This window comes from Sciurus vulgaris (assembly GCF_902686455.1).
Source record: "Sciurus vulgaris genome assembly, chromosome: 1".
Taxonomy (NCBI): Eukaryota; Metazoa; Chordata; class Mammalia; order Rodentia; family Sciuridae; genus Sciurus; species Sciurus vulgaris.
Genome location: NC_136461.1, coordinates 35,723,908 through 35,739,544, shown reverse-complemented (window position 1 = coordinate 35,739,544; position 15,637 = coordinate 35,723,908). Strand labels below are relative to the sequence as shown.

The window sequence follows — 15,637 nt, the reverse complement described above, 5'->3', positions numbered from 1 at the left end:
GAATAGCTGGTATCAGGCATGTACCAATGCCCAAATGCCTAGCAGTTTTTTATTAAACACTTTATGTTGTGAAACTTACATTGATGGATACTGGATTTTATTGTATTCCTTTATAACAGTTTGGATTTTTTTTTTGGCAGGCAGATAGGCTTTTGGTTAATGAGCTTGATCTCTTCAAGGCTTCTTGTTAAGATATGTTGCTGTGGCATGTCTTGAGCAGTCTCCCTCTAGAGTTGGTTTAGTTCTACTGCTGAGGCATATTCTGAAGTTGCTACTTAATGCTTCAGATGTTCAGGTTCAATGAGAACTCTTCCATTAGTTGATCCAAACACAGATATTTCCCAGCTATCTTTAACCTTGAGAATTGTTCATTTTAGAACTACCCAGTAGTTCTTTGCCTGGCTTCATGGGGTTTCACCCTATTCATTTGTTATTTAGTAACAGACCCAAGTGTCCTAGGCAGAATTCTGGAGGTGTCTCTGGGCAATTCACCTTTCCTATGATAAAACAAGTATAATTATATTTTACTAAATGTAATAAACTTAATAAGTAAGTATAAATACTTATATAAGTATAATAAACATTTACTAAAATTATAGCATTGGGTTTAGGAATATTCACTAAAATTTTAGCTTTGCTGTAGATTTGAAAACTTAATAAGGCCGGGCAAGATGGTGCATGCTTATAATCACAGCGACTCCAGAGCCTGAGGCAGGAGGATCTCAAGTTTGAAGCCAGGCTGGACAACCTGTCTCAAAATAAACTTAAAAAGGGGGATTGGGGATATACCTCAGCGGTAGAGTTCCCTGGGTTCAATCCACAAGACTGCCAAAAAAAAAAAAAAAAAAAGTTGGAAAATAACCAGATTACATACAAATGCCAGCATATATAAAGGTATTTGCAATATTATACATCACCATGAAATGGGCTCTAAGTCAGAAATGACTGGGAGAAGCCAGGTGTGGTGGCATGGCACATACCTATAACTAACAGCTACTCAGGGCTGACAGGAGGATTGCAAGTTCAAGATCAGCCTGGACAACACAGCAGGACCCCCATCTCAAAAAAAAGAGAAATGACTGAGAAAAGCTGACCATCCCTGAGACTAGAACAATAGATTCAGTTTGGCCCATCACCCCATTTTTGCAAACATAATCCTTCAGATTTTCAGAAGCTCAATTGCCACCTGTGAAGCTTTTCACAGTCTTCCTGGCTGTACTAAATTCATATGCTGATTATTTCTGAAGTGCAGGGTGCACATTTTTGACATGACTACTTTGTTTATTATTTTTGTTTTTTGTTTGTTTGTTTTGCTGGGGATCCAATCCAGGGGTACTGTACCACTAAACCACATTCCCAGCGCTTTTTATTTATTTAATTTATTTATTTTTTGGTTCTGGGAATTAAACCCAGGAGCACTCAACCACTGAGCTACATCCTCAGCCTTTTTTTTTTTAATGTTCTCTTCTTTTTTCTTTTCTTTTTTAATTTATTTTTATTATTGTAAACAAATGGGATACATGTTGTTTCTGTTTGTACATGGAGTAACAGCATACCATATGCGTAATCATACATTTACATAGGGTAATGATGTTTGATTCATTGTTATTTTTTCCTTCCCCCCCACTCCTCCCACCCCTCTTTTCCCTCTATACAGTCCCTCCTTCCTCCATTCTTGCCCCCCTCCCACCCCCCATTATGTGTCATCATCTGCTTATCAGTGAGATCATTCGTCCTTTGGATTTTTGAGATTGTCTTATCTCACTTAGCATGATATTCTCCAATTTCATCCATTTGCCTGCAAATGCCATAATTTTATTATTCTTTATAGCTGAGTAATATTCCATTGTATATGACAGTTTCTTTATCCATTCATCAATTGAAGTTCATCTAAGTTGGTTCCACAGTCTGGCTATTGTGAATTAAGCAACTATGAACATTGATGTGGCTGTATCTCTGTAGTATGCTGATTTTAAGTCCTTTGGGTATAGGCCGAGGAGTGGGATAGCTGGGTCAAATGGTGGGTCCATTCCAAGTTTTCTAAGGAATCTCCACACTGCTGTCCAGAGTGGCTGCACTAATTTGCAGTCCCACCAGCAATGTATGAGTGTACCTTTTTCCCCATATCCTCTCCAACACCTACTGTTGCTTGTATTCTTGATAATCGCCATTCTAATTGGGATGAGATGGAATCTTAGTGTAGTTTTGATTTGCATTTCTCTTATTACTAAAGATGGTGAACATTTTTTCATATGTTGGTTGATTGTAGATCTTCTGTGAAGCGTCTGTTCATATCCTTAGTCCATTTGACGATTGGGTTATTTGTATTCTTCGTGTAGAGTTTTTTGAGTTCTTTATATATTCTGGAAATTAGTGCTCTATCTGAAGTATGAGTGGCAAAGATACTCTGTAGGCTCTCTCTTCACCCTGCTGATAGTTTCCTTTGCTGAGAGAAAGCTATTTAGTTTGAATCTATCCCAGTTATTGATTCTTGCTTTTATTTCTTGTGCTATGGGAGTCCTGTTAAGGAAGTCTGATCCTAAGCCAACAAGGTGAAGATTTGGACCTACTTTTTCTTCTATAAGATGCAGGGTCTCTGGTCTGATTTCAAGGTCCTTGATCCATTGTGAGTTGAGTTTTGTGCAGGGTGAGAGATAGGGGTTTAGTTTCATTCTGTTGCATATGGATTTCCAGTTTTCCCAGCACCTATTTTTTATTTGTTGAACAGGCTGCCTTTTCTCCATTGCATATTTTTGGCACCTATGTCTAGTATGAGAAAATCGTATTTATTTGGGTTTGTGTCCGTGTCCTCTATTCTGTACCATTGATCTACCTGTCTATTTTGGTGCCAATACCATGCTGTTTTTGTTACTGTTGCTTTGTAGTATAGTTGAAGTTCTGGTATTGCGATACCCCCCTGTTTCATTCTTCCTGCTAAGGATTGCTTTAGCTATTCTGGGTTTCTTATTCTTCCAGATGAATTTCATGATTGCTTGCTCTATTTCTGTAAAGTACGTCATTGGGATTTTAATTGGAATTGCATTGAATCTGTATAGCACTTTTGGTAGTATGGCCATTTTGACAATATTAATTCTGCCTATCCAAGAACATGGGAGATCTTTCCATCTTCTAAGGTCTTCCTTAATTTCTTTCTTCAATGTTTTGTAGTTTTCATTGTAGAGATCTTTTACCTCTTTGGTTAGATTGATTCCCAAGTATTTTATTTATTTATTTATTTTTTTGAGGCTATTGCAAATGGAGTTGTTTTCCTCATTTCCCTTTCAGCTGTTTATCCTCAGCCCTTTTTAAATATTTTATTTAGAGACAGGGTCTTGCTGAGTTGCTTAGGGCCTAGCTAATTTGCTGAGGCTGGCTTTGAACTCGAAATCCTCCTGCCTCAGCTTCCTGAGCCACTGGGATTACAGATGTGTGCCACTGTGTTCGACTCTTTTTTTTTTTTTTTTTTTTTTTTTGAGAAAGGGTCTCACTAAGTTGCTTAGGGCTTTGCTAAGTTGCTGAGATTGGCCCCGACCTTGTGATCCTCCTATCTTAGCCTCCTGAGTCACTGGGATTACAGGTGTGCCCCACTGTACTTGACAGACTTTCTATTGGTGTTAAGCATTTTTATAGATTTTTCTCACGTGCAACCAGAAGTTGCAAACTAGTGAGCCAAATCAGACCACCTACCTGGCTTTTTCCCAATATTTCTTCAGATAGAGTGGACTTTCTCTTTCACACAGGGTTTTTTGTTGTGTTTATTTGGTATTGGGAGTGAATCCAGGGGTGCTCTACTACCACTGAGTCACATCCCCAGCCCTATTTTTTGAGACAGGGCTTCATTAAATTGCTGAGGCTGGCCTCAAATTTGCTGTCCTCCTGCCTCTGCCTCCTGAGCTGCTGAGATTACAGGTGCGCACCACACCTGACCTCCCCAGACCATTTTAATTTTTTACTAAGAAATTAAAGTCGCCTAGGCTGGCCTTAAGCTTGTAATCTTCCTGTCTCAGCCTCTCGAGTTGTTGGAATTACACGCGTATAGCACTGTGCTTGATGTGTTTTTTATTTGCAATTAAAACTTTCACACTGATACTGCTATTATATATTCAATCTCACCAGCTGTCCCCAAACTGTCCTTAATAAACAAAAGGATCCAGTTCAGATTCACTTGTTGCATTATCATCTTGTCTCCTTGAATCTGACAGTTTTTCAGTTTCTCCTTCATAACCTCAACACAAGGATTATTTTGTAAAATGCCCAATTTTGTAGAATGACCTTATTTGTCTGGTTATATTATGTATTTTTTCTAAGAATCACAACGATGGGCTGTGGTTGTGGCTCAGTGGTTGAGTCCTGCCTCACATGTGAGATGCTGGGTTCAATTCACAGCACCACATAAATAAAGTCCATCAACAACTAAAAAAATTTTTAAGAAGTATTCTTTATTTTAAAAAATCACAATGAAGCTCTCTTCTCATTGATCTCTGAGTAGTTTAGCTCTTCATCAGTGATGTCAGCTTTCATATAAGCTATTTGCCAGCTTTCTCCAGTTTACTTTCTCCTTTTATAATTCATTAGTATCCTGTTCCACACCAAAACTTTCAACTGGTTTATTTACTTACAAGTTATAACCCAGTCCTCCTTGTATATTTTGATGCTTATACCCCTCCCTGTTGTTCCAACACTTCCTTCTTCCTGAACAAAATATTTGTAGATGCATTTGTACTTTCCTTGCCTTGGCCCTGGAATCACCCATTCCTCCAGAGACTTGGTTCCTTTTATTGGAGAATGAAGCCCTTTGTGGACAGAGCTAAGGAATGTATGTATTCCTTACATACATACATGTATGTGTATAAAGCATACATACATGTATGTGTATAAAGCATCTGTTTATTTACTAAATAAATCTGTATCTTGTTGTTCAGAACTCAATCCCATTACCTCAAAACCACAGGGTTTTGTTTTGTCCTTTTCCATGTTTGCAACTCCATTTTTTATTGCTAGCTACCATTATCCTTCCTATTACGTTGCCAGTACCATTTACCCATATGCCTTTTCTCATCTGATGGGATGGATGCCAGTATCCCTCCTCCCACAACCTCCTTTACTCCCCTTGTTAAGTGCTAGGGAATGAACCCAAGGGTGTTCTACCACTGAGCTATATCCCCAGCAGCTCCCCCACCTCGTTTTTATGTTTTGATGGTTACTGAACCCTGGGCCTTGCACATGCTAGGCAAGTACTCAACCACTGAGCTACCCCCAGCCCTTTTTATTTTTGAACCAGTCTTACTAAGTTGCCCAGGCTAGGCTTGAACTTACAGTCCTATTTCAGCCTTCCAAACAGTTGAATTATGGGAATGTGGTACTGCATCCAAATGAAAAAAAAAAAAAAAATTTTTTTTAAAGAAGTTTGTTAGACACTGAAACCAAAAAGCTGTCAAAAACCAGGTGCAGTGGCACACATCTGTAATCCCAGCAGCTCAGGAAGGAGAACTGCAAGTTCAGAGCCAGCCTCAGCAACTTAGCAAGGCTTTAAGTAACTCAGCAAGACCCTGTTTCTAAATAAAATATAAAAAAAGAGAGATGTGGCTCAGTGATTAAGCACCCCTGGGTTCAATCCCTAGTATCAAAAAACTAAATGGGGGTTGTAGCTCACTAGTAGAGCACCTGCCTACCATGCAAGAAGTACTGAGTTTAATCTCCAACACTGCAAGAAAAAGAAAAAAAAAGTAAGGATTCCCAGCACTGGGGAAAAAATAAACACTAAATTTTTAAAAAAGGACAGGAGGCAGGTCTGCAGATCACCGGATTTTATTAAAATGGAATCATACAGAAGCTATTTGCCTAAAGTCAAAATCCATGAGGTTCACATGAACTTAAAACAAACGCCATATTCAAAACCACAAGAAAATATCTTGATGCTCATTGATGAAGTCTGCAGTGAATGAGTCTGCATATTTATTTCAAGCTATTAAAGAGTTTGTGGGCCACCTGGATGGAAAGAATAGAAAGTCATCAGTTGGCAGTTGTAATGTTATGGCTTGCAAGGAAAGTCCTTCATGACCTGGAATTATACTGTCTCCTTTCTCATCATTCTCCTTATACACTTAAGCGCTAATGAACTCCCTTCAATTGTCTGAATTTATTTCTTCTATCTGGAATTCTCCCACTTTTTTTCCATCCTTATTCTTCTTTTAGAACTGGAATGTCATTTCCTGCAAGGCTCTAATGCCCCTACCACCACACAAATCTGCCCCTCCTGCCTTTCTCACAGAAACTCATACCTCCTACCAGTGATAGTAATATTTACTTATTAAGTCAACATTTATAGAAGACCTACTCTATGACAGCACTGTTCTAAGTGCCAAGTTATAGCTGTTAACAAGATAACATCTCTCTGTTGTTGACAGAACTTAGAAAGTAATGAGGGAATAATATAATAAGCACATAAATAAGGCAACTTCTGATAGTAGTAAATGTTACAAGGAAAATAAAATGGGGGAAGGGTGTGAGGTGAGGCAGCTTGAAGTAAGGAGGGTCAGTGAATACCATTCTGAGGTTATACGTGACAGACTTAACCACAGCTTAGTTATTATTCCCACATTGACTCAAACTCAGTGAAGGAGAAGGGTATGCCTGTCTCACTGCCAGATCCTAACCCAGTGCTGGCTCAAGCAGTATTTAAATATTTGTTGAATGACTACAAAGGGGAGGTAAGAAATCACCAGGAGGGCACACAAGGGAAAGGATCATGACATTTCATAAAAATGGAATCATACAATATGTGTGACTTTGTATTGGCTTCTTTCGTTTAGCATGTAACATCTTTCCTAGATTTATCTATGTTGTAGCATGTTCAGTACCTTATTTTTTTTTTTAACTGTGGGAAAAATATACATTTAGTATTTTTATGATTTTATAAATGCATTTCTGTGGCACTAAGTACATGTATACTGTTCTGCAACCAGTGATCTTCATGACCTTTTCATTTTCCCAAACTGAAGCTCTTTACTCATTAAACATAACTCTACATTTTCCCTCCTCCCAGCTCATGGCTACCACCATTCTATTTTCAGACTCTGTGAATGTGATACCTTAGATACCACATACAAGTGGAATGATAAAATATTTGTTTTTTTTTTTTCCCTTTTGGCACCAGGGATTGAATCCAGGAGCACTTAACCACTGAGCCACATCCCCAGCCCTTTAAAAAAAGATTTTATTAGAGACAGGGTCTCGCTGAGATGCTTAGGGTCCTGCTAAGTTACTGAGGCTGGGTTTGAACTCTTGATCCTTCTGTCTCAGTCTCCCAAGTTGTTGGGATTACAGGTGTTCACCACGGTGCCTGGATAAAATTGTTGTCTTTTGTGACACGATTATTTCATTTGTCATAATGTCCTCAAAGTTCATGCATATTGTAGTGTCAGTTTCCTTCTTTTTTAAAGTTGAATCATATCCTATTGTGTGTGTATATAGAACATTTTGTTCACCATTTCATCCACTGATGAATACCTGAGTTATCTCCACCTTTTGGCTGTTCTGAACAATGTTGCTATGAACAAGGCACTGTTTGAACCCACCAGTTGACCCAGCTATCCCACTCCTCAGTTTATACCCAAAGGAATTAAAATCAGCATACTATAGTGACATAGCCACATCAATGTTCACAGCAGCTCAATTCACAATAGCTCATTGTGGAACCAACCTAGATGCCCTTCAACAGATGAATGGATAAAGAAACTGGTGTATATACACAATGGAATATTATGTAGCCATAAAGAAGAATTATGGCATTTGTAGGTAAATGGATGGAGTTAAGAGAACATCATGCTAGGTGAAATAAGCCAGTCCCTAAAAACCAAAGGCCAAATGATTTCTCTGATAAGTGGATGATGATACCTAACAGGGGTGGGGAGAAGTATAAGTGAAGAATGGAGGAAAGTTGGATTGTGTAGAGGGAAATAAGGGGTAGGGGGAAGGAAAGATAATGGAATGAGACAAACATCATTACCCTATGTACATGAATGATTACATGAATGGTGTGACACTACATCGTGTACGATCATAGAAATGAAAAGTTGTACCCCATTTGTAGACAATGAATAAAAAAAAAAAAAATTAAAAATTAAAAGGAAAAAAAAAGGATCTATTTGAGTCTCTATTTTCAATTATTCTGGGTATATACCCAGAAATGGAATTGTTAGATCATATAGTAATTGTTAGATCATATAGTATAATTTTTGAAGACAGTACTTGATGTTTTAAATTACCAAATAATACTCAATTTTATGGTTATACCATATTATTTAATCTGTTGATGGATATTTATTTATATAGTTTTCCTTTTTTTAAGTACTGGGGATTGAACCCAGGGCCTTGCATATGCATGGCAAGCACTCTTCTACTTAGCTACTTTCTAAGCCCTTTTTAAAATTTTATTTTGAGATATCTTATTAAGTTGTCTAAAACTTAAGGACTGCCTTGACCTTGAACTCCTCCAACTTTGCCTCCCAAGGAGCTGGGATTATGAATGGGCCACTACTTTTTGGCTGTTATGAATAATGCTTCTATGAACATCTGAGTACAGTTTTTACATGGACATATATTTTCATTTTCTCTGTATACAGAAGTACAATTGCTGACCAGTGTTAACTATGATCATAAATTAAATCTATGCTTAACCTTTTAAAGGAATTGCCAGACTGGCTACACAATTTACACTGCCACAGCAGTGTATGAGGTTTCTAATTTCTCCACATCCTCTCCAACACTTGTTACCTGGTATGTTGATTTTTTTGTTTTGTTCTATTTTTGCAGGGGTAGGGATTGAACCCAGGGCTTTGCACATGTTAGACAAGTGCTCTACTATTGAGCCATACCCCTAGCTCTCATGGTGGTTTGATTTGCATTTCCCTGATGGCTAATGATATTAATCACCTTTTTCTTTTTTCTTTTTTTCTGCTGGGGATTTAACCCCGTGCCTCTAACATGCTAAGCATGTTACCTCTGAGCTGCACCACAGGCCATGTTGAAACATCTTTTCATATACCTACTGAACACCCAGTTTTAATGGAAGCAACCATATAAAACTGCCCCTGTGTAACTTACATAAAATACCTTTCTGTATAAATAAGTCAAGCCCAAATTTGCTTTAAAAATAAAAAATAAAAATAAAACATTAAAGACCAACTACTATGTACTATTATGTACAAGACATCGATGGATATAAATTAAAGAATAGACTGTTACTTTAAAATACAAAATGGCCAGGTGCAATGACACAAGCCTGTAATCCCAGTGACTCAGAAGGCTGAGGCAGGAGACTAGCAAGACTGAGGCCGGCCTGGGCAATTTAGAGAGATTCTATCTCAAAAATAAAAATAGCCAAGCATGGCATCACACACCTGTAATCCTCCTAGTGACTTGGGAGGCTGAAGCAATAAGATTGAAAGTTCGAGGCCAGCCTCAGCAACTTAGTGAAACCCTGGCTCAAGATAAAAAAAGTAATTAAGAACTAGGGATATAGTTGAGTGATAAAGTGCCCCTGGATTCAATCCCTTATATAATAAAAAATAAAGTACTTGGGATATGACTCAATGGTAGACTACCCCAGGTTCAACACTACCTATCACAAAAGGAAAAAGGCACAAATTTCAATGAGCATGGTGGTGCATGGCTATAATCTCAGTTACTTGGGAGGCTGGGGCAGGAGGACCCAAGTTCAAGGCCAATCTAGGCAACTGAGTGAGATCTGTCTCAAAAAATAATAAAAGGGCTACAGTTATAGTTCAGTGGGAAAGCAACCCTGGGTTAAATCCCCAGTAATGGGGTAAAATAGTACAAAATCAGGACTGCAGGTATAGCTCAGTAGTACAGCACTTGCCTAGCATGCAAAAGGTCTGTGTTTGATCCCCAACACTACCAAAAAAAAAAAAAAAAAAAAAAAAAAAAATCCAGCTATCCTACTATGTAGCAGTACCAAGTTAGGATATCATTTTGGTTTTTTGAGTCTCAGCTTCTATCTGTAAAATGGGCATAATGATAACTACCTGCAGTGTAAGTGGTAAAGATTAGGTAAGATTATATAAAACGCTTGGCATACAGGGCCCATGGTAAATGCTTACAGATGGGTCTGCCCTAGCATGGGAAGTCAGCACTGAGTGTTCCTGACCATTGTAAGCTTTCTACTTCCTGACTTCAGACTGACTTACACAGTGGTCCCTCGCATGCAAGAAGTCAAAGAGCTCCTCTGTGCAATCCTCTTCTGTCTGTGATCGGGAGGATACACGCTCATCACAGAGCTCTAGGCGCTCCCGGGCCTTTACACATTTCTCCAGCTGCTCGCAATGCTCTCTCACTGTTGTTAGGGGATCCTGAAGGAGAGAGAGAACAAAATGGAACCTTCAGGAGAGATACACCAAACACATATGCTTTGCTAATATGACCACCAAACCAAGGTGCTGCCTCTGAATTACCGTGCAGAAGGCCAGCAGGCAGAGCCACACTGCTGCCAGAAATGGCAAAATAGGGTCTCCCATTCAATTCTGATGCTAAGTAGTAGGGAAAAGTTTCACACTCCTGCCTTCCAAGGTTGTCAGTATGCACTGAAAGCCTCAGTCCTATCTGAAAAACAAGGTGGTAAACGAAACCTGGCCAAACTTGAAGTAGATCTACTGGAGGCTTTACTTGTTAACACAGCATTTTAGCATATGTCATGTCTAAAATTTCAATTCCCCTTGCCTGAGAACCAGGCCTATCTATCCCAGGTACCCAGCTAGAAAGATCATGCTAACACAGAGAACCATTCAGAAAAGTTCCTTCCAGAGTTCTTTACTAAACCACAAATACCTTCCTAGTTTGACCAAAGAAGCCCCAAGACTAGCTTTCCAGAAACACACCCAAACACTCCATTACAAAGTAGTATTAAAGCTTTATTCCACCCCTGTTGTCCAAGGTATCAAGTAAAGATTCTTTAAAAATGCCCTTAGTTTCATGAAGCTCAAACTTCCTGCTTTTACTGAGATGGGTCCAAACCTGAGACAGTTCTTACCACTAATTCCTCCTCTTCCTCTTCTTCCTACAAAAGGAAAACAAAATTAATGTCAGCCGCAATTTTATGACATACATTTTCCCAATCATATTGATGTTATAATTACGAAGACTGGACATATTAATCATGCTATTTTATTTTCTGTATTTTATGACATTTTGACATTCTAGGAGTCTTGCTAATCTTAGAGCTAATGCTGCCTTCCCAAGGCTAGCTAATTTTTGGAGTATACAACCTGCCTAGAAGCACAACTTTCATATGCAACCCAATGAATCCAAAGCCTATATACCCAACCACTTCCTTTATGTAAGTCTCATACACAAAGTTCCCCTTTCTTAGATCACCAGGGTCAAACACAGGACAACCAGGAATCAGCCCTACATCCCAGATCTCTCCAGAATTATTCAAACTACCCAATCCCAAATTTGATCAGGCTTGCCTCCCCTGCTTCACCCATTCCTTCCCACAATCCAAGGCCCTGACCTATGCTTTTCCTCTGATTCCTTCTGCCTACTTCCCTATGTAATTTCCTCATTGTGTGGCATGTCCCCTTCTCTAGGGAACTATAATACATTCAAAGGCAGTTGTCTTGCAGGATGTGGTGGCAATGAACAATGCCAGATGTGATCATTATTATTATGTGCCAGGCACTATGATGTCTGGCACTGAGCAAAAAATGCTGGAATTACACACTTGTAGTCCTAGCTACTTGGGAGGCTGAGAGAGGATCCCAAATTTGGGGCCTGCCAGGAACTTAAGGAGACCTCCCCCCCCCACACACACACACAAAGTTGGGGAAGTAGAACACTGGAGATGTAGCTTAGACTAAGAATACTCCAGGGTCTAATCCTAGTATATACACCCACATTAAAAAAAGGCAGTTGACTCTATGTCTGTCACCTTACTGTACCTGATTAAAACAAATCCCAAGAATATTTCAGACAAACACGGTCTCACTTTCATTACCAAAAACCTAAATGTACATGACAGTCTACAGTTTATAAAGCATGTCTGTTATGAGTTGATTAATCACAACAATCCCTTAAGTAATCCCAGTTTAGAGATAACATACAATAGACATTTTATGATGTAGATTCAAGCTGTCAGATGTTTATATGGGACCTACAGAACTAAAAGTCCAAAACTGCTAGAAATTAAATTTAGTCCTTACTTTCCAAACCAATTTAGCAGGAAAACCAATTTTTTCTGGGCTTTGAACTTGAATTTGAAATATGAAAATGGTCAAACCTAAACTTCTGCAACCAGAATTTAACCAAGATGGTTATGGTCAGTGCTTTTTGACTTGTGGATCAATATAAGTGCACTAAAGGTCTACATAACTCCATTATTTTCCCATTAGCTTGAAATACCAAGCCCTACCTATTCTGATTCAAGCATAAAACTTTAAATTTTTAGTTTCTTTTCTTTCAAGGTGAACAGTGTTAACAAGTTCCCCACAGTAGCATCAGCATAGGTCTAAATCTGGGGCAAAGTCAAATCTGATCAGTATCTCAACAACCTATTAGAAAGAAGATATTTGGCTGGGTCTGGTGGTGCACACTTGTAATCCCAGCAGCTCGGGAGGCTGAGGCAGGAAGATTGCAAGTTCAAAGCCAGCCTTAGCAACTTAGGGCCTTTAGAGAGGCCCTAAGCAACTTAGTGAGAAACCGTCTCAAAATAAAGAGGAACTGGGAATGTGGCTTAGTGGTTAAGCACCTGAGTTCAAACCCTGGTTCCAAAAATGGGGGGGAAAAAAAAAAAGATATCTGCCTGCCTAGGCATGCAGGTGTTCACATTTAGGGGAAAGGAAAGGAAAGAATATAGAGAAGTAAAAAGAACAGGATCAATGACCATTATGTTTTCAAAATAATACAATCTCCTTCTCTACCATTAGAAAGGACCAAAGCTCACAAAGCTAGAAATAAAGGGCAGGGCTGATTGAACTGTTACCCCATCTATCTATTCTCACATTGGCAAAAATTTCTCATACATGTGAAAATGTTGTTTATGATGTAAATTCTGAATTTTTTAAAAAAATATTTTTAGTTGGGACTAGGTTTGTAACTCGGTGGTAAAATGCTTGCTTAGCACATAGGAGGGCACTGGGTTTGATCCTCAGCACCACATGACAATAAATAAAAGTATTGTGTCCATCTATATTGGACAGTGCCTCACGTGTGCAAGGCAAGCACTCCACCACTCAGCAACAACCCCAGCCCCAGGGCTCAAATTTTATGTAGCTCAGAGGTAGAATGCATGTTTAGCTTGCTTGAGACCCTGGGTTCAATGTGAAGCACAAAACAAAACAAAAAAAAAACAACAACAAACAAACAAACAAAAAACCCTAAAATCACATTCTGCCTGGGTTAGAAACCAGAAATTAGTATCCTAGAAGATTTTGTTTTGTTTTGTTTTTGGTACCAGGAATTGAACTTAGGGGCACTGAGTCAAATCCCCAGCCCTAATTTTTAATATTTTATTTAGAGACAGGGCCTTGCTAAGTTGCTGAGACTGGTTTTGAACTCTGGATCCTCCTGCCTCAGTCTCCTGAGCCACTGGGATTACCGATGCACCACCTCGCAAGGCAAAGCATTTCCTATTAGCAGAGCTATGACACTAATAATTTTGCTGAAAACAGGTTTTAAAAAGCAAATCCAAATCTAAGTCTAAATATGAACTGCTTTACATGAAAAATTACAATCAATGAAAAAAACCAAGGTCACAGTAAATTAAAAAATGATTAATCCCCAAGAATTATGGGCCCTTTATAAAATACCCCCAATTTCTTTCTGTTTGTTTTATTATTTGCATTACTAATATTTTTTTTTTTTTTTGCAGTACTGGAGATTAAACCCAGGGGTGCTCTTCCACTGAGGTATGCCCCCAGCCCCCTTCCTATTATCTCTTTTGGTATATTTTGAGACAGGGTCTAGCTAAGTTGCTGAGGCTGGCCTGGAATTTGGGATTCTCCTGGTTCAGACTCCCAAGCTGCTGGGATTACAGGTGTGTGCCACCGCACCTGGCAATACCCCTCTTGTTGTTTTGTTTGGTTACCCAGGCTTGAACTCTGAGGCACTCGACTACTGAGCCACATCCCCAGCCCTGTTCTGTATTTTATTTAGAGACAGGGTCTCACTGAGTTGCATAGGGCCTCCCCATTGCTGAGGCTGGCTTTGAACTCCTTTGAACTGGCTTTGATCCTGCCTCGGCCTCTGGAGTCACTGGGATTCCAGGCATGCACCACCATGCCTCCCTAATACCCCCTTTTCATAATTAGAAAATCAACTGCTTATTTACTTTCTCATCTACAGCTGTGGTAGTTCCTGCTGAACTTTCTAAGGCAATTCACTTCTTTCTGAAAATTATAAAACTAGGCTAAATGAAGGAATAAACAAATTTCCAACTATTTTGAACCCAGAGCCCAGAATGACTAACCTGAAATGCCCAGAGGACAAATGAATAGATAGGAAATGAGACTAGGGAAAGAAAAAACAAAAAACAAAACTAGTGGCTTAGTGGCTTTTATAAAAGTACTGTAGCCAAGAGTCCTGGCTCCAGAACCATGCTGCCTGGGTTCAATACCTGGCTGCACCATTTTGTCATCTGTGTGTACTTAGGCAAGATGTTACCCTCTCTGTGCTTTTTACCTCTTCTGTAAAAATGGCAATAATAGTACTTAACACCTCAAAAGAATATTTTATTGACTCCATGTATTATAGTACACACGAAGCACTGGGATAGTAAGCAAATATGGATATTGATAATGATGATGATGATGTGGTCACCATTCTTCGGAAAAGAGCTCTCTTCCACCACAGAATTATACTGCACCATCCTACACGGTCCCCCCAAAATACAACTCTCTCGTCACCGCCCTTGCCCCAAAGAAAAGATACCACTTTTTCACAGAAACTAATGTAAGGCCGTATCCCCGGAACCTCCACAGATGTGGTAGGGACTCCTGACCAGAGATGGGGTAGAAAATAGCGTAGGTCTGTTTGCTCTGCAAACCTTCAAAGTCCTCCACTAGCTGAAAATACGGGACTACGAAAGTTTAGTCGATGCGGCATTTTCGCCTTTGTTAATCCTTCACCACAGTCACAGAATGGGGGAGCCTAAACCCAGAGAGATTAGTCCGCCACCTCTTCAAAGTCACTAGATAAATACATGGAGAAGGGTAGGTAGAACCAGCTCTCCAGACCCTACAAACCCTAGGGGGCAAATTCCGACTAAGAGGGCCCTGGTATTTTGGTCTTTTAGAGGGATAGGCCACAGGACAGTGTCCTTGGCCACAGGACAGTGAAAGGGGTCGAGCTGATCGCCTTGCCTAACCTCTTTGGGATCTCCGGATCCAGTCAGCATCTTTCGCTCGTCCTCCAGTCCCATGTCCGGCTACGGTTCTGGATTCAACACCAGCAGCAGCAACAGCGGCACCCAGTCCACTTCAGGATCAAGAAGGACTTGTAAGGGTCACTCGGCGGATATCCGGCGATCTGGCCGGAAGTGCGGCATACTCCTCGTAGACGCGAACACACGCTCGAATTGGCTTGTACTACCCGCTGAAGGCAGGAGGTAGGGGGAGCTGATATT

General features: G+C 39.7%; 1 protein-coding gene across 2 annotated transcripts; it reads right to left on the bottom strand.

Moving 5' to 3' along the window:
* Window positions 1-5,792: 5,792 nt before the first annotated feature.
* Window positions 5,793-15,531, bottom strand: UQCRH (ubiquinol-cytochrome c reductase hinge protein). Of its 2 annotated transcripts, XM_079116741.1 has the most exons (5): window positions 15,380-15,493; window positions 11,048-11,074; window positions 10,473-10,620; window positions 10,209-10,370; window positions 5,793-5,988 (listed from the first exon to the last, which is right to left on the bottom strand). In XM_079116741.1, exons 3-5 carry the CDS (start codon window positions 10,533-10,535, stop codon window positions 5,956-5,958), a joined length of 258 nt encoding a protein of 85 aa, XP_078972867.1. In that variant the 5' UTR covers window positions 10,536-10,620; window positions 11,048-11,074; window positions 15,380-15,493; the 3' UTR covers window positions 5,793-5,955. The 2 variants fall into 2 exon arrangements, with proteins under 2 accessions (XP_078972867.1, XP_078972866.1); XM_079116740.1 differs by lacking the exon at window positions 10,473-10,620 and having other exon boundaries at window positions 15,380-15,531.
* Between the last annotated feature and the right edge of the window lie 106 nt (window positions 15,532-15,637).